The 24330-nt window shown below is 41.7% G+C and overlaps 1 protein-coding gene across 1 annotated transcript in view; it reads right to left on the bottom strand.

Moving 5' to 3' along the window:
- Window positions 1-18699, bottom strand: part of LOC106565194 (neuroendocrine convertase 1) — a 35397-nt gene extending 16698 nt beyond the window's left edge. Inside the window, exons 1-6 of the mRNA XM_014132048.2 lie at window positions 18260-18699; window positions 15516-15620; window positions 14873-14995; window positions 8817-8963; window positions 7070-7146; window positions 2472-2560 (exon numbers count right to left, since the gene is read on the bottom strand). Of these exons, the coding sequence (XP_013987523.2) occupies window positions 2472-2560; window positions 7070-7146; window positions 8817-8963; window positions 14873-14995; window positions 15516-15620; window positions 18260-18448 (730 nt within the window). The 5' untranslated portion in view covers window positions 18449-18699. The remainder of the gene's footprint in view (window positions 1-2471; window positions 2561-7069; window positions 7147-8816; window positions 8964-14872; window positions 14996-15515; window positions 15621-18259) is intronic.
- Window positions 18700-24330: the final 5631 nt, after the last annotated feature.

Here is a 24330-nt window from a genome sequence, read left to right as displayed (position 1 = left end):
GACACATTCCAGCCACATGAGGTCTAGCATTGTCTTGCATTAGGAGGAACCCAGGGCCAACCGCACCAGCATATGGTCTCACAAGGGGTCTGAGGATCTCATCTTGGTACCTAATGGCAGTCAGGCTACCTCTGGTGAGCACATGGAGGGCTGTGCGGCCCCCCAAAGAAATGCCACCCCACACCATGACTGACCCACCGCCAAACCGGTCATGCTGGAGGATGTTGCAGGCAGCAGAACGTTCTCCACGGCGTCTCCAGACTCTGTCACGTCTGTCACGTGCTCAGTGTGAACCTGCTTTCATCTGTGAAGAGCACAGGGCGCCAGTGGCGAATTTGCCAATCTTGGTGTTCTCTGGCAAATGCCAAATGGTCTGCACGGTGTTGGGCTGTAAGCACAACCCCCACCTGTGGACGTCGGGCCCTCATACCACCCTCATGGAGTCTGTTTCTGACTGTTTGAGCAGACACATGCACATTTGTGGCCTGCTGGAGGTCATTTTGCAGGGCTCTGGCAGTGCTTCTCCTGCTCCTCCTTGCACAAAGGCGGAGGTAGCGGTCCTGCTGCTGGGTTGTTGCCCTCCTACGGCCTCCTCCATGTCTCCTGATGTACTGGCCTGTCTCCTGGTAGCGCCTCCATGCTCTGGACACTACGCTGACAGACACAGCAAACCTTCTTGCCACAGCTCGCATTGATGTGCCATCCTGGATGAGCTGCACTACCTGAGCCACTTGTGTGGGTTGTAGACTCCGTCTCATGCTACCACTAGAGTGAAAGCACCGCCAACATTCAAAAGTGACCAAAACATCAGCCAGGAAGCATAGGAACTGAGAAGTGGTCTGTGGACCCCACCTGCAGAACCACTCCTTTTTATTGGGGGTGTCTTGCTAATTGCCTATAATATCCACCTGTTGTCTATTCCATTTGCACAACAGCATGTGAAATTTATTGTCAATCAGTGTTGCTTCCTAAGTGGACAGTTTGATTTCACAGAAGTGTGATTGACTTGGAGTTACATTGTGTTGTTTAAGTGTTACCTTTATTTTTTTGAGCAGTGTATATATAACAGTTTGCCATGGTGCAGAGAGAAACATTTGTAGTTTCACAATGCTATTCTACAGATTTTTCATGAGGTTAAGAGAAAATGTCGCAGTTTTAAAGCTAATTTCCTGCAATTCTACACTTTTTGCTATGGGGCAGAGATAAAATGTAGCAGTTTTAAAGCAAATTTCATGCAATTCTACACATATGCTATTTGGATGCCCCTCGACCTACGGGGCACGTTAGATAATCCGGCACACACACACACACACACACACACACACACACACACACACACACACACACACACACACACACACACACACACACACACACACACACACACACACACACACACACACACAGACACTTGCGTTACATTAGCAACAGTCATATAAATTGTTCAAATGCAATTCTAAATGCAATAATTGGACAATGGATGAAGATACTCCAAACTTTTAGAATGTTTTAAATCCCTCAGATATTGACTGAATTATAGTACATAAAAGATTGTTCTGTAATAAATAAATTGAGGCATTTTGGTGGGAGTTCAGGTATTCAATTTATTGTAAAATGTCCCGCAAAAATATTATTATGCAGTCATATATATCTGCTTCCTTTGCATATATACAATGGGTGTATTTGCATACATTAATAAATTAATATAAAGGGATACAAGTTGCCTGCAACCAGCAAAAACGGGCTCTGTCTAGGCCTACCTGTGCTCACCTGTGCTGTCTAGACTTCCTCATTAATGATTCATTCACTACTGTTGTTGTCATGTTCTCTTGCATAAGAGAAGGCTAGCCACACGATTTAAAATCAAAACACTTGGCTCTAGATAACACCTATCTGTACTAGATAACACCTATCTGTACTAGATAACACCTATCTGTACTAGATAACACCTATCTGTACATACTGTACTACAGATTTTCTGCGAGATTAGACATAATATCACTATAATCTGAGTGTTCTTTTTCGGAAGTTTCTTTCATTTCAGCACATCTCATTTGTAATAATTTCAACTGCATTAAATCATGCATTTTTATCAATTGTACAAAAAATCTACACACACCAAAATAAAGTTATCCTTCTTCTCTTTGTTGTGATGTAAGTGTTGAGACGGCGTGTTAAATCCCGACGAAGCGTTAACATTCTTATAGGTGCAACGGAAAGCCAATGTATTCCATTGAGCCCATTTCAGCCATTACTGGAGTGTTTGAGACGTCATTACAACAGTAGTTACATTAACAGGAAAAAACGAATGGATCAAGCAAGAGTGGGAAGGAGTCTCCAGAGTAAAATTCAACCAATTCATCTAGGCATATTTAAGTGACAAGGGGATTTTGCAGCCCTCAAACACAGAAACAGAAAAAGAGAGATCATCAGGTAGGTGGAGCCTGCACGTTGCTAGTTACATCTCTTACCTCCAACCTTGGAGTTGTACGCCACCCCAACTCCACATTTATTGTTATCTGCCTGCATGGCGATCTCACCGGCACACCTGGTTCCATGCCTGAGTACATACAGAAACAGAACACACACTTACAACTATACATAACTGCTTTTTTCCTTCACAAACTGGCCCACTAACTGACACAATTCTAATTTCTAATATTCTGAGTTCTAATTTCATATACATGTAGCAGTGAATTCAGAATAATCAAGTCTGATCTGGAACCTTTGCAAACTGGTTTATGAACTTTAGAATTTCAGAAACAGATTGGATCCATCATAAAACCTCTTGAAAGAGTGCCAATGTCCCTCGATTAGTTTCGATGTGGTTATGTGAGATTCTTCATTTAATTATGTGCTTGCCATAGAAAATATTGATATTGAGGGAGAATCTTGTCAACCAAAAATGGAAGGCCCTTTGGTTTCATGTCGTTTGGCATGCTTATAGGAGACAATAAACAGCCTACTGCTGGAGTCTAAATTATACAGAGTGTGATCAGAGTACATTGACAACAAAAGAGTGCACTAACAGGGGTGGGGAGGGGGGCTGAGTGTGTGTTTGTGTAACCCTCACAGCTGGCATAGAGGGAGTCATCATTTACAGGTATTGTCTGTGAGACAAAGGCCCAGAGAGTGTGTGAGAGAGAGAGAGAGAGAGAGAGAGAGAAAGAGAGAGAGAGCATTGAACCATTGAGAGGGTTTTAGTAAGGGTTTCTGTGTGCTTTTAACGTTTTCTCTCTTTCCCTCAGATTCCGACGATGTGGCATTTTGTCAGAGGTCAAATGGACTGCTTTGAGTTGCTATGGTTGGATATACAGTGCCTTGCAAAAGTATCCATCCCCCTTGGCGTTTTTGTTGCATTACAACCTGTAATTTAAATTGATTTTTATTTGGATTTTTAAAATTGACATACACAAAATAGTCCAAATTGGTGAAGTGAAATAAATAACTGGTGCGTGCATATGTATTCACCCCCTTTGCTATGAAGCCCCTAACTAAGATCTGGTGCAACCAATTACCTTCAGAAGTCACAAAATTAGTTAAATAAAGTCCACCTGTGTGCAATCTAAGTGTCACATGATCTCCCACATGATCTCAGTATATATATACAATATATATATATATATATATATATATATATACCAGTTCTGAAAGGCCCCAGAGTCCGCAACATCACTAAGCAAACGGAACCACCAAGCAAGCGACACCATGAAGACCAAGAAGCTCTCCAAACAGGTCAGGGACAGAATTGTGGAGAAGTGCAGATCAGGGTTGGGTTATAAAAAAATATCCGAAACTTTGAACATCCCACGGAGCACCATCAAATCCATAATAAAAAAATGGAAATACTATGGCACCACAACAAACCTGCCAAGAGAAGGCCGCCCACCAAATCTCAGACTAGGCAAGGAGGGCATTAATCGGAGAGGCAACAAAGAGACCAAACATAACCTTGAAGGAGCTGCAATGCAAAGATTGGAGTATCTGTCCATATGACCACTTTAAGCCATACACTCCACAGAGCTGGGTTTTACGGAAGAGTGGCCGGAAAAAAGCCATTGCTTAAAGAAAAAAATAAACAAACACATTTGGTGTTTGCCAAAAGGCATGTGGGAGACTCCCCAAACATATGGAAGAAGGTACTCTGGTCAGATGAGACTAAAATTGAGCTTTTTGGCCATCAAGGAAAACGCTATGTCTGGCGCAAACCCAACACCTCTCATCACCCCGAGAACACCATCCCCCCCGTGAAGCATGGTGGTGGCAGCATCATGCTGTGCAGATGTTTTTCATCGGCAGGGACTGGGAAACTGGTCAGAATTGAAGGAATTATGGATGGCACTAAATACAGGGAAATTCTTGAGGGAAACCTGTTTCAGTCTTCCAGAGATTTGAGACTGGGACAGAGGTTCACCTTCCAGCAGGACAATGACCCTAAGCATACTGCTAAAGCAACACTCGAGTGGTTTAAGGGGAAACGTTTAAATGTCTTGGAATGGCCTAGTCAAAGCCCAGACCTCAATCCAATTGAGAATCTGTGGTATGACTTAAAGATTGCTGTACACCAGTGGAACCCATCCAACTTGAAGGAGCTGGAGCAGTTTTGCCTTGAAGAATGGGCAAATATTCCAGTGGCTAGATGTGCCAATCGTATAGAGACATACCCCAAGAGACTTGCAGCTGTAATTGCTGCAAATGGTGGCTCTACAAAGTATTGACTTTGGAGGGGTGAATAGCTATGCACGCTCAAGTTCAGTTTTTTTGTCTTATTTCTTGTTTGTTTCACAATATTTTTTTTTTAGCATCTTCAAAGTGGTAGGCATGTTGTGTTAATCAAATCATACAAACCCCCCCAAAAATTAATTTTAATTCCATGTTGTAAGACAACAAAATAGGAAAAGTTCCAAGGGGGTGAATACTTTCACAAGCGACTGTACGCATAGATATATAACTAATATAATTCTACTATCTGTAATTCTACAACTATGGGATCTACCACAAGCTAATGCTAACAAGCACAATGGGAGATAGACTGGAAAGATTTAATTGAGAGCCTGAGTGTCATTCTGGCACTTCTTTTACTGACTCAAACACTAACCTACAGTACAACATATATGGCTCCCAGGCTACGATCTTATGGGCATGTCCAGTGGGTATAGAAAGTCACCACCCCCTTTCAAAATGTTCACCTTTTGTTGCCTTACAGCCTGAAATTAAAATGTATAAAATGTGACTTTTGTATCCAAGTGAATAAAACATTAAAAAACAGTAAAATAACCTATTTGGATAAGTGAATCCCCCCCCTACAATTGCAATTGCATACTTGCTGAGGCATAACCCACTACCTTCCAGATCACAAATCAAGCTAATTGGCTTACATCTGTGATCAATTGTACTGATTTTTATTAGGTCAGATTAGAAGCAAGTGTTCATAGAGATCTCCACTGCTTAGTAGTGCAATTCAAAGCAAAGAATCCACTATGGGCGGAAAGATGTACGAGATAAAGTTGTGGAAAGGCACAAGTCAGGGGATGGATATAAAAAGATTTCAAAGGCTTTGTCCCTCGGAGCACAGTTAAGACCATTATTAAGAAGTGTACGGTGTATGGCACCACCCAGACCCTGCATAGATCACGCCGTCCCTCCAAACTGGATGACCTGGCAAGGAGGAGACTGATCAGAGAGGCTACCAAGAAGCCAATGGCGACTTTGAAGGAGCTTCAGGCCTTTATGGCAAAGACTGGTCAATGTGTGCATGTGACCACAATATCACAAGCGCTCCACAAATCTGGCCTCTATGGGAGGGTGACAAGAAAAAAAAACACTCCTCAAAAAAAGCCACATCAAGTCTTGTTTGAGCTTTTCCAAAAAGCACATTGAAGATTCCAAGGCCTCTTCAGCAGGGACTGGAGCACTTGTCAGGATAGAAGGGAAAACGGACAGTGCAAAATACCGACAGATTCTTGAGGAGAACCTGCAGCCCTCTGCCAGGAAGTTGAAAATGGGAAGATGGTTCACGTTTCAACATGACAATCACCCAAAGAACACCGCCAAAGCAACCATACAGTGGCTGAAGGACAAGAAGGTGAATGTCCTTGAGTGGCTTAGTCAGAGCCCCGACCTAAATCCCATCCAGAATTTGGAATGACTTGAAGAGTGCAGTCCATGAGCGGTCACCATGCAATTTGACTGGGCTTGAACAATTCTGCAAGGAAGAATAGGCAAATATTGCACAGTCTAGGTGTGCAAAGTTAGTAGAGACATATTCAAAGAGACTCATGGCTGTAATTCAAGCAAAAGGTGGTTCCACCAAGTATTAACCCAGGGGGGTGTTCACTTATCCAAATATAGTATTTTACTGTTTTCAATGTAATTTATTTTCAAAGTTTTTTTATTTTTTATTTGGATATTGGATATTTACTGTGTGTAAATAAAGCCAAAAAAAGTCTGATTTTATGTGTTTTCATTTCAGGCTGTAAGGCAACAAAAGGTGAACATTTTGAAAGGGGTTGATGACTTTCTATATTCACTGTATGTAGTACAATAAATACTGTATTTTACGTTAAATGTAGAAAAATTGTAAATCTATAAATTCCTTGGGAATATGCGAGAAATCTTAAAAAATATGACTGCTGTTACATCAACAGCTCCATCTGTGTGTGCCAGATATGCCCATTTCCAGCGAGTGTGACCTGTGTGTATCAGAGTGTTACTGTAAGCCTAGCAGGATAGCTGGCTGCTCCCCTACTTATCTAGTTGTGTAATCGACAGTGAGGATGCTGTAACTAGGAACAGGATTACATGGGTTTTATAGTGGTCACCAGACTGCATGGGACCTGAACAATGAGGAACATGTATTCTCCATTAGTACAGGATGTCATGATAATTTTGATTGGCTACTATGCTACATAGCCCACATAAGTAATAGGCCTACGCATGTAAATCATGAATATACAAGTGAGGACTTGAAAAGAGACAAATGTGTGTGAAAAATGCTACACACTTCTTCAATATGTCACAAAAAAAAACATGATAGCAGGCATATCACTCAAATAAATAGACAATTTACTTGTTCTCATTGGTGGAGTCGTATCTGGGGAAGGGGTCAGGGTCGTTGTCATTGAAATCGTAGCTGGCTGCTGCGTCCTGGAGAAGAAAGAGGGAGAAGGGAAAATCACCATATGCTCCAGAACCCAATCTGTCAACCCACTTAACCCACTTAGGTGACCGCACCAAGGACCCACCTACTGTCACTGAGAGGGACTGTAAATTACATGGATGGTTGAACACCAGACAAGAGGACCGCGGAGGAAATTATTTAGGACTGAAACAAAGCCATTCTTTTTGAGAAAGGGGAATGTCGAACATTTGTCAATATGTCTTCGTCCGAAAGGTTTATTGCTACACGTTTGGAGAAACTGAATAAGACGTGTCAATCTTTTCTGCAGTAAAGCTGAGTGTCTGAACCACACACAATCTTATCCGTACATTTGGAATGCATCTAATTAATTAAAATTCACTTTTCAACGGGGTCTCAGGGCAATTTATAGGATTTCATATGTATATTTGCTCCCGCCATTGAGTATGATATATCATGTTACGTTAGGTTACATTGCGAATGGAATAATGATTGTACCATATCATACCAATTAGCAGGACGTATAACCCTCAAACTCAATTCTGGACCTCGAAGCCAGTTCCACTGCTGTTTTTAATTGTTTCCCTCTAATCAGGGACTGATTTAGACCTGGGACACCAGGTGGATGCAATTAATTATATGGCATAACAGAAAACCAGCAGGCTCCGGACCTCGTAGGGTAAAAGTTGAATACCCTAATGTCTAGTATCACACGTCTATAGTATAGTATTATACGTCTTTCTCTGAGACCAGGTTGCTTGTTTTATTACAGCAACAAAGGAGAATTATGGGGAGAATTTAGGTTGGTGCTTAGAAGAACTAACGACAAAGGTTGGGATAATGAACGTAACATGTCAGAAGAACTAAAACTTTAAAGGTTTGGGGAATTTACATAAAATGCTAGGAGAATTAGGTTAAGGTTAGGAAAAGGTTTAGGGGAAGGGTTACCTAAAATGCTACAGTTGTCCCCTGCGCGACTCGATGCAACCTTTGGATCGCTAGTCGGTTCAAGGTATACGCCCACCCATCCTCCCCGAACCTACCTACCTACTTTTGTTTCTGTCTAAAGTAACTAGACGATTAGTACATGTCATAAGTCTTGGCGATGCAGAAAAATATGTATAGTATGTTTCGTATGGCTCTGAGGTCAGGCTGCACTTTTATACCTACACTGCATCAGAATCACTGAAGCAAGTCTGCTTTGAGACTTTGAGTGAGGATGGATAAGCGTCTCGCTTGATTAAGTCCCTTTGATTAATCACAGTCGCGCTAATTATAGTCAGAGTCGATTCTATCAGCCTTGTTGTCATACTTCCTCTCTCTCTTTTTCTCTATCTCTCTCTCTCTCTCTCTCTCAATCTACCTCTCTAGAAAGACCCTAGAGCTGTCTCCCAATGCCTTGTGTCTCATAGAGAAAGAACTGTTTGCCTCCAAGCCACCTATACTGTAGTTCCTGTCAACACAACCACTAAAAATAATCCAGGACCATAATCATTCCACCTATTATTGATTTCCAGTTCTATAATCTATGCACGCTTACAACCGTCATCGTCACCTATCATATTGCAATTTATTACTGCTTATTAGTGCTTCATGGATGGCTGTGTAAGTGTCACCGATGTTGCTATGGGAACGGTCTCCCTTAGCGATTTCTGTTGCCATGGAAATGTGGACTTACGTAGTTGGGGTAGATGTCGGTGTGGTTCCACTCCAGACCGTCATCCAGCACGGTGATGACCACTCCTTTCCCTGTGATCCCTTTCTTCCACACGGGAATTACGTGGAGGTCCAGCTTGGGCAGGGAGGACGACGTCCGAGTGTCTTGCTGGAATGGCCGACACAGGGGAGGAAGAGGAGGAGGAGGAAGAGGAGGAGGAGGAGGAGGAGATGGGAGAGTAGTTTTAGTTATTTGTAATTAAATCATGTATACAGTACATACAGCATTAAAGCATACATTAAGGTCATATAAGCTGGAAGAGAAGGAGAGAGAGCGGTTTTCATGATAATTGTTGAACTATTGAACCCTATTCATGAAGCATATATACAGTGTTCATAGAGTTTATAAGCTCATTAACATACGCATGACATTGGCACTGGATTTACATACAGAAAGTAGCACACCTATACTGAAACTGGGAAAAAAGGCATTTTACCAATTAAGGAATGAGGTACTTCACCTAAATTGCGTCTGTGAAAATCAAGTATTATGAAAAAAATGGAGAAAGGTCAACCTTAGACGGCCTTCTGGCTACACTAGCTCTATCTTCGCTAATGGAGACAGTCATGTCCCACATTGACCTTTAGCAATTCATTATCAATATGTTGCTTTCTTTGTCCTGGCTCTCTTGACCGCTTACGGTAGGCATAAGAAAACCTTGTTATGTAGAGTGTTCACACTAATATTTCAGCCCAGAACTAAATAATTTATATAAGTGGTTCACTGAAGACCGTGCTAAGGTTGCGAATCTTGCAATGTGTAATAAAATGATAATATGTCATGATTATGTGTCATTGTGCAAGGCTAAGCCTCTGTCACCTCTGTCACCAATCCTCTATCTAATAATCAGTGGTCCCTTTAATGCATGTAATGAGTGTGCATATGTGTGGGGCGCCCAACTAGTGTTAATTGGCTAATCAGTGGGGAGTAAGAGTACAGCAGTGCCGTGTTAGCATCAGTCCTCCCTGAGGGCAGATGGGATGATTCAGAGCAGGAGACAGGACAAAAAAAGACTAGGAACATTTTGGAGCTGCTCTGCTTCCGCATTATGCACAGACACTGCGGAACGCCACTCTCTCTCTCTCTCTCGCTCTCTTTTTTATCCTTTCTCCTTTCTCCCTCTCTCGCCCTCTTTTTCGCTTCTCTCTTGCTCCCTCTCTCCCCCGTCTCTCCATCTTCTTGCTCTCTCTTTTGGAGATCCTGTCTTTCTGTTTCTCTCCCTCTCTCTTGCTCCATTTCCTCACCAATCCTTCTCTCTCTCTCACCCGTCTACCCTCTCTCTCTCCTCTTTAGCTCCCCCTTTCTCTGTTTCTCTCTGGCTACTGGAGGAAGTGAAGGGATCGGGGTGGTTGTGGGAGACTGTCTCTGTTTTGAATGATCTTTAAAACCATCCTATTCATCCATCCACAGATGCCACACCATACGTTTATGCTACGGTTGACAAAACAGTGAAATATATGACATATATGATAAAACGTATGAATGTGGCAGCATATCGGAGATATCAGAAATCAAGCTGTGCAGTCCTATTGAGGGCTTCTGTAGCTCCTCTGTCTTGGTATCTTATTGGATGACTCATCTATTGACTGGCACATAAACTGTGGTCTCCAAACAGCCCAGCTCACACGCACAAGCATGCATTTAGAATGGACACTTGCGGTAAACAAACACATCGGCATTCACATGCGCTTACGTGCACAAACTGAGACCTGAGATCAGCATGCACGCACGCATGATACGCACACACACACACACACACACACACACAGACGCACACACACACACACACACACACACACACACACACACACACACACACACACACACACACACACACACACACACACACACACACACACACACACACACACACACACACACACACACACACACACACACAGCCCATGACGGAGGGAGGAATCTCAATCTATTATGAGTCACTCCTTTGATTGCTTTATCAGGCAGTCACCCACTCCTGGGACACAAAGATACACTCTCCCTGCACGCAGTCACTATCTCTCCCTCCATCTTTCCTCTCTCCACATCACTCTCTCCATCGCTCCCTCTCTCAATTTTGTCTTTCTCCCTCACTGCCTTCTGCCCCTAACTCAGCCTCCCTTCGTTTCTGCTGTCCATCAGTACCTCCATACCTCTGTCCATGTCCTCTTCTTCCTCCCTCCCTCCATCCCTCTACCTCTCTACGCACTCATTTTCCCCTCCTTTCCTCTCACAATCACTCTATACTCTCAGTAATTACGGTCTCATTGCTGCTATCCGTCATTAGCTTTATCTCTCTTCCTCTATCCCTCCTTTTATGTCCTCCCACCCCTCCCTCACATCTCTATTTTCTTGGTTATTACTACTGCTTTCTTTCTTTCTTTCTTTCTTTCTTTCTTTCTTTCTTTCTTTCTTTCTTTCTTTCTTTCTTTCTTTCTTTCTTTATATCTACCGATCTATAGTCGAGTAGAGGCCCTCCTAAAGATAAAGCCGTCGTAGAAGAAATGAAAGAAAAAAAAACATTGACATTGTCTCGTTGCTTCTTGCCTATTTAATGTCCTTGACTGACAGTCCCTAGGTCCACTCAAGGCCAATCAGAGTGCTGTCACAAGTGAGTGGGCGGGTGCAGGGGTTTGTCAGCCATGGCCGTTTACTGACATACAGTAAATGAGAGCACTTCATGACCAATTCAATTAGGATCATCAGCCCAGATAAGTAAAAAGGGTCCATCTCGATTTATTTTCTTATTTCCTGTAATGAGTGACTCATATCATCAAGAAAAAAAACAGAAAAAAAAAAAAAGAAAATGTATGAAATTGTATGAAATGTATGCATTCACTACTGTAAGTCGCTCTGGATAAGAGCGTCTGCTAAATGACTAAAATGTAAATGTAAATCAAGTTCAGGGAAAATGGAAGAGCAGATAAAATACACACAATGACGCATGTAAACATACAGACACACATCCTATCTTTGAAATAACAGGTGTTGACTGGAAAACGAATAAAGACATTTGAAACAATGACTCAATGGCTGTGTCCGAAATATGTCTTGCCTACTACTTACTAAAATGACATACTATGTTTTAATCATACTACTTAGAACATACTGTTTCGTAAAAATATATGCAGTAAGTAACACATATCAACATAGTAGGCTCACCCATACTGAGAATGTGTCATCTAATGCGCAATTGCTTTGTTTACCGCCATTCGTTCATTTTGGTATTCAATCCCCTTGTCTGATTATCAGCTGATTATTAGCTAGGCCTGTTGTCAAACACAGGTGGGTCTGAAAAGACAATTATCTTCCTCAGTAGCATGTAGCGAATTCGCACTAGATAAAAAGCCGAAATTAGTACGACATCCTGGCATCTAAACATAAACATACACAATCTTTGACATTTCACATGCTATAAAATGTTATATTTCAGCATACCCAAACGGCTTACTATTTAGGAAGCAATGCTTTTAATAAATGACCAAGTACTTTGAATCAACCGTTACAAACTGCTCTCTCCACTCTCACAATAATTGCTAAAATGCTATTATTGGAAGCTATCGAAACATAACCGATGAAAGAAATCCATCAATCACTAATGACATGGAATAGGAGTCCAATTGGACTACCGTAGGTTAATCCTGAACACAGGACAAAGTGAATGTGCCGTCTGTAATGTATCCGGTAGGGAATACACAGCTGTGTATCCATCCACTGGCTTGGCTTCAATGGGCTTAAATAACCGCTAAATTGGGCCTTAATGCATGACAGCCTATTCCGTTCCACTGGATTAAGGTTGGAGAAAGTTGATTTCCCTTACAATCGCCTACCAGGCCAGCATGTTCAATTCAACAAATGGGTTATTTGCCTGGGATTTTGTATGATTACTAATTAGTTTGCTTATCACAGAGTAAAAACCTATTGTCTCACATTTCTCAAGTTTCCCATACATATTCATGCGTGATCGCTGAAGATATTCGTCTCATCCTCTTTCGCTATGAAACGCATGCGCACGCACGCACACACGCACACACACACACACACACACACACACACACACACACACACACACACACACACACACACACACACACACACACACACACACAGAGTATTCCTAGCACATATAAAGTTTTCCTTTCATTTTGACAGGTGCTAAATGTGATATAAACTAATCCACAACATATGTTCAACCCCCTAATACAAGACCTGCAAGCTCATCACTAAACAATATGTATGACTGTACATCCAAAAGGGTTGTGAAGGCAAAGTCTCCGCTCTGTGACACACTCAGCATTGGCGAGCTGTCCATCCCTGCCAGCGTTGAATCTCAGAATGCTCTGGGATTGTGTTAGCCTGGTCCCAGATCTGTTTGTGCTGTCTTGCCAATACCTAATGACTATGACAATTAGGAATTGGCAAGACAGCACAAACAGATCTGGGACCAGGCTAGGATTGTGTTTGTGAATCAGGCCAAACAGAAGGCCGCAAAAGACACCAGCTGGATCTGAACTGATGGTCGGGTCAGAAAACACATTTTCTGCAGTTAATGTAGGACTTCAATTCTGGCACCAGCTATTGGCCACCATGAGAACCAAATAACCATAATTAACATAAACACCCAACCTAGTGTTAGAAAACACATTTTTGATTGCTGTGTATGTAGGGTTTGAATTCTAACATTGTGGCATCAGCTATTAGCCACCATGACAACCAAAATAACCAAAACACCACATGGACCACCAGACAACCAAAAACAACCTTAATAGAACAATCTTAATAACCTCTCTAGGGTAGGGGGCACTATTTTCACCTCAGGATGAAAAGCGTGCCCAAAGTAAACTGCCTGTTACTCAGGCCCAGAAGCTAGGATATGCATATAATTGGTAGATTTTGATAGAAAACACTCTAAAGTTTCCAAAACGGTTAAAATAATGTCTGTGAGTATAAAATAACTGATATGGCAGGCAAAAACCTGAGAAAAATCCATCCAGGAAGTGGATTTTTTTTATGTTTGTAGTTTTATATTGAATGCCTATACAATATCCCATGACTTGGGACTCAAATTGCACTTCCTATGGCTTCCAATAGATGTCAACAGTCTTTAGAAATTGTTTCAGGCTTGTATTCTGAAAAATGAGGGAGTAAGACCACTCTGAGTGAGTGGACCCTGGGAAGTCCCCAGACCTGTTTTCTGCGCACGACCGAGAGCACGCCTTTCTTGTTTTTCTTTTATATTGACGAAGCTATTGTCCGGTTGAAATATTATTGATTATTATGACTAAAAACAACCTGAGGATTGTTTATAAACATCGTTTGACATGTTTCTATGAACTTTACTGATACTATTTGGAATTTTCGTCTGCCTGTTGTGACTGCCTTTGAGCCATTGGATTAGTGAACAAAACGCGCCAACAAAACTGAGGTTTTTGGATATGAAGAGGGACTTTATCGAACAAAACAAACATTTGTTGTGTAATTGGGAGTCTTGTGAGTGCAACCATTTACATTTTAGTCATTTAGCAGACGCTCTTATCCAGAGCCACTTACAGTAGTGAATGCATACATTTTATGCATTTATTTTTTATTTTTTTTGTACTGGCCCCCCATTTGAAGATCATCAAAGGTAAGTGATTAATTGTATTGCTATTTCTGACTTTTGTGACTAATCTACTTGGCTGGTAACTGTATGTAATGTTTTGTGTGCTGGGTGCTGTCCTCAGATAATCGTATGGTATGCTTTCGCCGTAAAGCCTTTTTGAAATCTGACACAGCGGTTGGATTAACAAGAAGTTAAGCTTTATTTTGATGTATAACACATATATTTTCAAGAATGTTAAATATTTGAATTGAGTATTTTTGAATTTCGCGCTCTGCAATTTCACTGGATGTTGGTTAGGTGGGACGCTACCGTCCCACGTACCCTAGAGAGGTTTTAATATGCAAACTGATATGTCACCAACTGTGTATGACTTAGCCTATGAGAGAGATAAGGGAATGTGTGGCTCTTCAGGACATACCAGGTACCACTGCTGGTTCCACATGGGGTCATCGAACAGCTTGTCCACTGGACAGTCCCGGCATGATCCCAGCGACGCCCGCTTACTGCGCTGCTTCTCATACTGTTGCTCTGCCCACGATACCTAGACACCCAACGAGATGAGAGAATCAATCAACATTTTCATAAGGGGTGGGGCAGTCCCATTCATTTCATATTTATTGAGCTTCATTAAAGCAATATTACAGTTGGAGAAATGGGAAGATAGAGGGGAGGAGGACAAAAAAGTTGCCTGGTCTCAGATCTGTTTGTGCTTTTGCCTGCTCCATTGTCATTGTCAAGCCAAGGCATTGTCGTTGGCATGACAATCCCATAAGTAGTTGGCAAGATAGCAGAAACAGACTGGCACCCAGGCGAGAGTCAAAGGGCAGTGGGCTGGATTCAAACATATGCCGACTCTGGCATACTTGCGTGCCGGGTTCTGCAGCTATAACCGCTGGACCACACAGGCCAACAAATCTGTCAATTACTTATGTTTATACTGTAATTTTGTTTACGTTGCTAATGCACATGCACAAGTGTTTTGGTCAAAAGTAGAGCACTAAATAGGAAATAGGGTACCATTTCAAACGCAGCCACAATGTTACAGATATAGGATTGTTTACCCGATCATCCTCAGACAGGCGTTTGGTGATGTGATCGGCACTTCGTTTCGTCCTGCTAGGATGAGTCTGGTGTTTGAACAAGTAATGGTTTTCTAGCGTCCCAATCTGCAGACGAGGAGAGGGGTGGGTTATTGCATATTTCACAGCAGTGGTGTAACACAATGAACCTTTTCCTGTCAATCCCCTAACATTGGACTGCATGTAATTATTAATGCAATCATTTTTAATTATAGAAGAGAATCGAAGAATAGAACCTTATTGTCCATCCAGGATGGACATTTTCCTTTGGCATCACCATACAAGCGCCTTGCGTCATATTACACCAGTCAGGACATCTCACTTTGAATGTCTTGAACAGCTTGTTAAATCAATAGGCTACCTTAGATCGTTCTCAAACATCGGTAGATGTTGATATTATATTATTATATTTATGTGACTGGAAGCAGATACCACAATACCCGTGCCAGTTTCCTTGGTACTTATACAGTCAGGTCCCATATTATTAGCACCCTTGATAAGATGAGCAAAAAAGACTGTATAAAATAAATAATGAAAATTTGTCTAAAAATGTCCTGGTACTTGGTAGAGTTCATGATTCCGGTGACCGTAACAAGGGCACCAGGACCAGTGGAGGCAAAATAGACCCATAACATCAAAGATCCACCACCATATTTTACAGTAGGTATGATGTACTTTTCTGCATAAGCTTACGTTTTCTGGTATGCATAGCCAGAGAGCTTTATTTTCATGTCAGCTGGAGTTTTCTAAATGGCATTGGTACTTGGCTTGGCATGATGAACTTTACCAAGCACCCAGCAGCTGCATCACACAAAAACATGGTTGCTTCTGCAAGGAGGCTGAAACTTGGCCACAAGTAGATCTTCCAGTAAGAAAATAACCCCAAACGCACATTAAAATCCACAAAGAAATGGTTAATTGATCACAACATTTTGCAATGACCATCTCAGTCTCTGGACTTGAACCCCATTGAAAACCTGTGGTTTGAATTGAAGAGGGCAGTCCAGAAGGGCAGAATAAGGATATCAAGGATCTGGCAAGATTCTGTATGGAGGAATGGTCTAAGATCCCTCCCAATATGTTCTCCAATCTCATAAAACTTTTTAGAAAAAGGCTCAGTGTTGTTATCCTCATAAGGGTGGCAGGTAGCCTAGTGGTTAGACTGTTGGGCCAGTAACCAAAAGGTTGCTGGATCGAATCCCTGCGCTGATAAGGTAAAAGTCTGTTGTTCTGCCCCTGAAAAATGCAGTTAACCCAGTGTTTCCCAGCAGGCTTTCATTGTAAATCAGAAGTTGTACGTAACTGTCTAGTTAAATAAATGTTTTTTAAAAAAGGGGAGGGTGCTGGAGGTTTGAAAGTAAGGTTGTCAATGATTCTCACCCCTATATTTTGGAGATTTTTTTTATAACTTGATAAAATCTCTTTCTTTGAGCAATTATACAATAATATAATTTTCACTTTTTTTATAGCTCAGTATTTGTATTATTTATTTTATAGTCATTTTTGCTCATCTTTATAAAGGGTGCAAATGATATCGGACCTGACTGTATTTACAGCAGGCTTTGTTCAGCCATTTCCTCAGAAAGCAAGGTTAACACAGCTTAAATAAATCTAGTTAGAAACAAAAGTATATGCCAAACACACAAAGAAAAGAAGACACCTGTACCATGTCAGATATAGAGTTGAAATGTACCACATTTAGAGTTTGCATCCCAATATTAGACTTTATGTACATCACAGTAGACTGAAATATAACAAAACGGTTTGACATAGAAACACCAGATTTTTTGTGTTAAAAAAATGTTTATTCATTATGAAATTATAAAAAATATGAAAAACATTCCACCCATGAGGCCACTAGAGGGTGCTTTGGTCAAGGGGGAAAATAAAATAAAACTGAAATTGCATAAATTATTTAGGCATAACCTATATGTTATTCTAAGCCACAGTTCAGGCCTATTATATTGATAATGCTGATATGGCCTCATACCCATCCCCCTGACCGAATGGAAACACAGGTTGTTGACCTGTGTAGTCAGAGAGCTAGGTTCCTCTGAGTGGACTATAGAGAGCTCATCAGGGGGTGTATAGGCCTAATGTTTTGGACAAGGTAGACACTGAATTACAACATTGGCGATAGACATATTTACAGAAGGGGGCTATTGTATACAGTACAAAATTAACTTGTTCAAAAGAACAAGTCTTAAAATATGGATTGGATCACCATATTTTGCCCAAATACACTGATAGACTAAATTATTTGTTTTTGATTGATGATATCAATTTACTTAATATAAAGTAACAGTGATACCGAATACACTGATGATAAAAAAAGACAATAATGGAAATTTCATAGGTTACACAATTGAATTTCCCTGCTCACTCTGACCAGAATAATGAAGATGATTGACAGAATACACCAATCACTATAGTTGTCGTGTTTTCATCTTGGCTGAAGCAGAAGTTCAGTAAGGATGCTGTACAGGCTACATCATCAGCAACAAGGCTGCCGCGGCGCCCTCCATCAGCTTTCAACAGCTATGTATTAATACAACCAACTGAATAATTTATAAAACAAAGCTGAATAGGCTACTGAGACCAAGACATGGATATTCCCTGAGCCAAATTTAGCATATTAATTGTATAGCGTAAAGAGAGAAGTACACAGTTCCAATACTACTCGAGGATTAACGTGTTCTCTGGGCGTTGCTGAGGCGCTAACATACCTGGCGGACTAGTCGGTAGTCCAGGTCTTTGGCGATGGACCTGGCGGCGTCCGGTCCTCCAGGAATCTCCACTGCCCATTCGTTGAGGTACTGTCTGTCCCCGAATGAAGCATCCACGGAACGAGCGATGGAGAACAGAACCACAAAAGCACAGCACATTACCGTTGTTGGGCGACATCTCATGTCCATCTTAGAGAAAATACGACTAGATTGATGCTCTTAGAAAGCATATAAGACAATTCAAAACGAAAATGTAAGTAATATTAAATAAATAAATTTCTGTTGGTTCCCCTTGGTTCGTGTCTTTTTTCCTTCAAAGTGCTGGGTGAGAATGAGAGGACCTGTCACGGCGTTATTGCCTTATTGAACCATCAAGGAAAGCAAGCGGAGAGTAAACCCTGGAAGGGGACGAGAATGTTTACACGTCAAATTACGAAGGGTCTCTGACGTCAACGAGTCTATACCTGGGATAGGGTCTATGCTCGAGTCCCGAGAGAGACAGGCGGGGAGAAGGAGCGTCAGAGGGAAAAGTTACATCTAAAAATATCCCTCGATTTTTTTATTCAAGTTTGCAGGAGTATAAGAATTAATACTAGGTTACTATAACATGTATGTGCAACAAACATGTCTGTGCAGAGCCTAACCATAGACTACGTCAGCCAAGTAGACCATCATCTGAAGCACGCCCAAACGTAATGATTATGTTATTATTGCGTTATCTCTATGATGTGTTGTTGTTATTGTGCAAGGAAAATGCAAGAGCAAGAATAGGCTAATATAGGCACTATAGTCTTTTAGCATTGTAGTATACTGTGTGGGTCTTTGAGATGTGTAAGATTATAGCACGACTTAATTTCAATACCTCAGACTGAAGATTGTCTTCAAGCGTATCTGTTACATGCCCCCAGCAGGAGAGCTCACTGTGCTGACGCATTTATGCAGCGCACGTCACAGGAGTGTAGACGCTTTTTCAGCACCACCGCATTGGACAGCTCTTTGGGTGAGGACAAGGTGAAAGCAAGCAAGTGGTTTCAGATGGGCAAATGATTCTCGGTGAAAAACATGGATGATTGAAATAGATATTTACTGTGTGCTTTGAATGTAGGTCATATATTATCATCGTAATACACTCAGTATACAACACTTTAAGAACACCTGCTCTTTCATGACAGACTGACCAGGTGAATCCAGGTGAAAGCTATGATCCGCTACTGATGTCACTTGTTAAATCCATTACAATCAGTGTAGATGAAGGGGAGGAGACAGCTTAAAGAAGGATTTTTAAGCCTTGAGACAACTGAGACATGGATTGTGGATTGTGTATACTCAGTGTATAACAGCCTGTATAATAGGGCATAGGGTTTAAAGGGCATACAACCTAATACTAGGCCTATGTTTATGATACTGAATGATAATTATTTTTGGGGGGGGCACATGCCTATTACATAGCCGAGACTTATGATAAGAATAGGCTAACGAAGTAGCCTAAGTAGTCTATTAGTATTTTGTAGACCAAGTAGTCTATTAGTATTTTGTAGACTAAGTAGTGTATGTTATTTGGAATTTGACTGTAGGGTGTCAGAAAATATAATTAAAAGTTTACCCTATTCGCCTATGGCAAAGATACTATATGTTTCCCCTTTCATCTGTGTCTGGTATTAACTAGTTACTGGCTAGCTAGGTGTTTCAGACAGCATGGAACAAAAGGGGGGAAGGGTTATTGAAAACTCTGACACAGTTGTCAAGTCAACACATCTGTCAGTGCTGCTGTGAAGAGATGCCAAACGAGAGATCTATATGAAAAAATATATATATCATTGATGCAATTTCAATGTCTGAGTTGCTTCATGTATCACCAAATTAACTTGAGATGATTTTACTGCAACACTGCTCACTGCATCCAAGTTGCTTGGCAGAGGCATTTCACAGAGCTGTCAGTCAAGGCAAGCTCATGAATATAAGCTCCCCGCCCACTCAGCCTGTCTTTTCAAACTTCTTGATAGTTAGCCATGAGAGAAAAAGTACTTTTCAGAATGACTGTTCAGGACCTTTAAGGGCTCAAATAAACTCATGAATAGGCATAACCTAAACCACCTACACTAATGTCACAATGCATCATCCAGCCACAATGGCAAAAATTGGTTTAATTGAAATCCGGCCCACTTATAATATGCTCTCACACATAATTAATGCTAATGCCATCCCATTAAAGCAAGGAGTGTGTTGTATGCTTTGACAGCCTGGTCTCATAGACTAGACGTAACATAGTAAATGTAATTGGTATGATATGTTACATAAGACAGAATGTTACTTACACAAAATATATATAACATGAACATCTAGCAACTTAAACGTTGCATGTTCAAATCTCATCACAGACAACTTTAGCATTTTAGCTAATTAGCAACTTTGATAGTACTTACTACTTTTTAGCTACTTTGCTAACCCTTCCCGTAACCCTAACATTACCCTTTAACCTAACTCATAACCCTAACTTTAACCATAACCTTAATCCCTAACCCCTAGCTAATGTTAGCCACCTAGTTAATGTTAGCAACAATAAATTCGAATTTGTAACATATCATACGTTTTGAAAATTCATAACATACATAAATTGCAATCCGTAACATATTGTACGAATTGCAATGCTTAACTTAAATGTTATACACATTTTAATTCGAAACAAATCATATGAAATGGATGATGGACATCCACAAATTAATACATACCATACGAAACGTAACATATCATTCTAATTGGAATGCTCCGGATTTACATTTACTATGTTACATCTACCCCTGAGTCCAGGTTGGCTTTAATGACCATAGCGACAAACCCACTTGGTTGTATTAAAACTAAGTGTCCTTTTTGATGTTGTGTTTCCCTTCTTTGACATGCAATTGTCCGTTTGAGAAGAGTTATCTTGCCTTCTCGAGCAGCTAAATCAATTGACCCATCGGTAAGCCCCGTCCCGGAATTTTGGGCAACCAACCACAGCACTCCAATGGATAGCAACTGTCGAGTGAGACATATTGCTCGGACAAGCTCATATTTGAAACGCATGAAAGCCAGTGAGGGCAGTGGGAACAGAACAGCAGCCTCTGGTAAGATACGGGGCGGGGGTCTTTGCATTTATGTAAACAACAGTTGGTGCATGATATCTAAGGAAGTCTCAAAGTTTTGCTTGCCTGAGGTAGAGTGTCTTATGACAAGCTGCAGACCTCACTATTTACCCAGAGAGTTTTCATCCTACAATTCTAGACCACCTTTACACCACACACAGAGACGCGTACAAAGCTCTCCCTCGCCCCCATTTGGCAAATCTGACCATAACTCTATCCTCCTGATTCCTGCTTACAAGCAAAAATTAAAGCAGGAAGCACCAGTCAGATGAAGCAGATGCTAAACTTCAGAACTGTTTTGCTATCACAGACTGGAATATGTTCCGGGATTCTTCCGATGGCATTGAGGAGTTCACCACATCAGTCACTGGCTTTATCAATAAGTGCATCAAGAACGTCGTCCCCACAGTGACTGTACATACATACCCCAACCAGAAGCCATGGATTACAGGCAACATTCGCATTCAGCTAAAGAGTAGAGCTGCCGCTTTCAAGGAGCGGGACTCTAACCCAGAAGCTTATAAGAAATCCCAAAATGACTTCAAGAGAGCCATCATAAAGGCAAAGGATCAATACAGGACTAAGATCGAATCGTACTACACCGGCTCTGACACTAGTCGGTTGTGGCAGGGCTTGCAAACTATTACAGACTACAAGGAGAAGCACAGCCGAGAGCTGCCCAGTGACACGAGCCTACCAGATGAGCTAAATAACTTCTATGCTCGCTTCGAGGCAAGTAACACTGAAACATGCATGAGAGCATCAACTGTTCCGGATGACTGTGTGATCACGCTCTCCGCAGCCGATGTGAGTAAGACCTTTAAACAGGTCAACATTCACAATGCCGCTGGGCCAGACGGATTACCAGGACGTGTACTACGAGCATGCGCTGACCAACTGGCAAGTGTCTTCACTGAACTCACTCCAATTTGCATATTGCACCAACAGATCCAGAGATGATGCAATCTCGATTGCACTCCACACTGCTCTTTCCCACCTGGACAAAAGGAACACCTATGTGAGAATGCTATTCATTGACTACAGCTCAGCGTTCAACACCATAGTGCCCTCAAAACTCATCACTGAGCTAAGGACCCTGGGACTAAACAGCACCGTCTGCAACTGGATCCTAGACTTCCTGACAGGCCGCCCCCTGGTGGTAAGGGTAGGTAACAACACATCCGCCACACTGATCCTCAACACGGGGGCCCCTCAGGGGTGCATGCTCAGTTCCCTCCTGTACTCCCTGTTCACTCATGACTGCACGGCCAGGCACAACTCTAACACCATCATTAAGTTTGCTGATGACACAACAGTGGTAGGCCTGATCACCGACAACAATGAGACAGTCTATAGGGAGGAGGTCAGAGACCTAACCACGTGGTGCAAGGACAACAACCTCTCCCTCAACATGATCAAGACAAAGGAGTTGATTGTGGACTACAGGAAAAAGAGGACCGAGCATGCCCCATTCTCATCGACGGGGCTGTAGTGGAGCAGGTTGAGAGCGTCAAGTTCCTTGGCGTCCACATCAACAACAAACTAACATGGTCCAAGCACACCAAGACAGTCGTGAACAGGGCACGACAAAACTTATTCCCCCTCAGTAGACTGAAAAGATTTGGCATGAGTCCTCAGATCCTCAAAAGATTTTACAGCTGCACCATCGAGAGCATCTTGACGGGTTGCATCACTGCCTGGTATGGCAACTGCTCGGCCTCCGACCGCAAGGCACTACAGAGGGTAGTGTGTACGGCCCAGTACATCACCGGGGCCAAGCTTCCTGCCATCCAGGACCTCTATACCAGGCGGTGTCAGAGAAAGGCCCTAAAAATTGTCAAAGACTCCAGCCACCCTAGTCATAGACTGTTCTTTCTGCTACCGCACGGCAAGTGGTACCGGAGCACCAAGTCTAGGTCCAAGAGGCTTCTAAACAGCTTCTACTCCCAAGCCATAAGACTCCTGAACAGCTAATCAAATGGCTACCCAGACTATTTGCACCCCCCACGCTGCTACTACTCTCTGTTATTATCTATGCATAGCCCCTTTAACAACCCTACCTGCATGTACATAATTATCTCATTTACCTCGACACTGGTGCCCCACACATTGACACATTGACTCGGTATCGGTACCCCTGTATATAGCCCCACTATTGTTATTTACTGCTGTTCTTTAATTATTTGTTTTTCTTATCTCTTAATTTTTTTAATTTATATTTTTTAGGCATTTTCTTAAAACTGTAAGTAAGCATTTCACTGTAAGGTCTACACCTGCTGTATTCGGCGCATGTGACAAATACATTTTTATTTGAAAATGTTAAAATGTTCTTTAAAGTTTTATTGTTTATTTGGCTAAATAATTGAACAGTGCACCAGGGGTACTTGCCACTGAGATTCCTGAAATGCAGAGCCTGTTGACAGAATATTTTTCCAATCGGAAATTATAATTTTCTTACATTGTTTGCTAGCTCAACTGGTTAGCTATATGATGTATAAATACACAAGATGACTGATAGGGGCACTGTGTTGAATCCAACGTGCCTAGATCTTAGTACTCACCCAAAGTTTTTTGTTGTTGTTGTTGAAGCTATAGAAATGTCTACATTTGTTTTTGCCACATTTATACTATTACAGACACATTCATGCATACTTTTACATTATATTATGTGAGCTAAACATAAAAAATGATCAAATATACACTACCGGTCAAAAGTTTTAGAACACCTGCTCATTCTATCTGGTTTGAAGTTAAGACCCAGACGCAGACTGGGTGTGGTGTCCTACCTGGGCGCATCCTACCTGGAAACAGGAGACAACAGGCTGTGAGACATGGGTTTAACTCTGGACACATGAAAGGTGTGATGTATACGAAGGGTGCGGGGCAACAGGAGATGAACAGCAGAGGGGCTAATCATTTTGGAGATGGGAAATGGGCCGATAAACCGGG

This window comes from Salmo salar, chromosome ssa12 (assembly GCF_905237065.1).
Source record: "Salmo salar chromosome ssa12, Ssal_v3.1, whole genome shotgun sequence".
In the NCBI taxonomy this organism is placed as follows: domain Eukaryota; kingdom Metazoa; phylum Chordata; class Actinopteri; order Salmoniformes; family Salmonidae; genus Salmo; species Salmo salar.
This window is presented reverse-complemented; position numbering and strand designations above follow the sequence as displayed.